A 995-nucleotide genomic window follows, 5' to 3' on the forward strand; every position below is an offset into this window, starting at 1 on the left:
GCGTAGTATCCTTGGACGTAGCCTCCGTTTACCAGCTGGTGTGGCTCGTTGAAAGTTAGCCAGTTTTTCACGCGGTCGCCGAAGGCCTGGAAGCAAATGTCTGCGAATCGCAAATACTCGTCCCTGCAAAACATCGAGAGAAGTTTTCCATCAAAGAAGAACTTTGCCGAACTCTTTCCGGAACTTACACGATGTCTCGGCTAAGCCATCCTCCAAACTTATCTTGCAAAGTTTGCGGGAGATCCCAGTGATAGATCGTGACAAAAGGCTTGATTCCTGCCCAAAAGTAAACAGTGTTTTTAATCTTATAAAAACTATCCTCCGCATTGATTGGATCTTACCGTGTTCCAGCAGAGCATCGATCAAGTTGTTGTAGTACGCAACCCCTTCGGGATTCACGCGACCGTCTGCCAAAGGAGACTTTTTTAAGTTTTGCGTTCTTGAGTTCATCCTCCTTACCGTGGAAAACTCGAGTCCAGGAGATTGAGAACCTGTATGAATCCATCCCCAAGTTCTTGAGCAGGAGAACATCATCCTGGAAAGATAAAAGTTCATGGGCTTTTGATTTTAGAAAGCTCTGCTTTGCACAAACCCTGTAGTGATGGTATTGATCATCCGTGATGTTTGGACTACTTCCATCCGCAATGTTTCCTGAATGGCAGAAACACGTGAAATGAGAGCTAGATCTTTGCAAGAGACTAAAGAAACCCACTTGGGTTCGCAGCAAAGATATCCCAGATGCTGGGCTTTCTCCCGCCTTCATCCACAGCGCCTTCATACTAACACAGGAAACGGACGCAAGTTTTAAACAGAGAAATTTGGTCCCGAGATTTGTCTACCTGGAACGCCGATGCTGAGGCGCCGAATATGAAATCTTCCGGAAAGTCGCATCTGCTGAGGCCAGTTTGATCGGCTCTTGCGGAGATCGTGAGCCAAGCTAGAAGAAAGAATGCCGCATTGCAAAGCAAGAGGCCCATTGGGAGCAAGGAGAGATC

The 995-nt window shown here is 46.9% G+C and overlaps 1 protein-coding gene across 1 annotated transcript in view; it reads right to left on the minus strand.

The window, feature by feature from the left end:
- Positions 1 to 995, minus strand: part of LOC9642252 (beta-glucosidase 26) — an 18,873-nt gene that overhangs the window by 1,281 nt on the left and 16,597 nt on the right. Inside the window, exons 2-8 of the mRNA XM_024679065.1 lie at positions 840 to 995; positions 713 to 779; positions 593 to 651; positions 460 to 535; positions 342 to 407; positions 189 to 276; positions 3 to 123 (exon numbers count right to left, since the gene is read on the minus strand). Coding sequence (XP_024534833.1) covers positions 3 to 123; positions 189 to 276; positions 342 to 407; positions 460 to 535; positions 593 to 651; positions 713 to 779; positions 840 to 977 — 615 coding nt within the window. The 5' untranslated portion in view covers positions 978 to 995. The remainder of the gene's footprint in view (positions 1 to 2; positions 124 to 188; positions 277 to 341; positions 408 to 459; positions 536 to 592; positions 652 to 712; positions 780 to 839) is intronic.

The sequence above is a fragment of the Selaginella moellendorffii genome, unplaced genomic scaffold, assembly GCF_000143415.4.
Source record: "Selaginella moellendorffii unplaced genomic scaffold, v1.0 SELMOscaffold_0, whole genome shotgun sequence".
Classification (NCBI taxonomy): domain Eukaryota; kingdom Viridiplantae; phylum Streptophyta; class Lycopodiopsida; order Selaginellales; family Selaginellaceae; genus Selaginella; species Selaginella moellendorffii.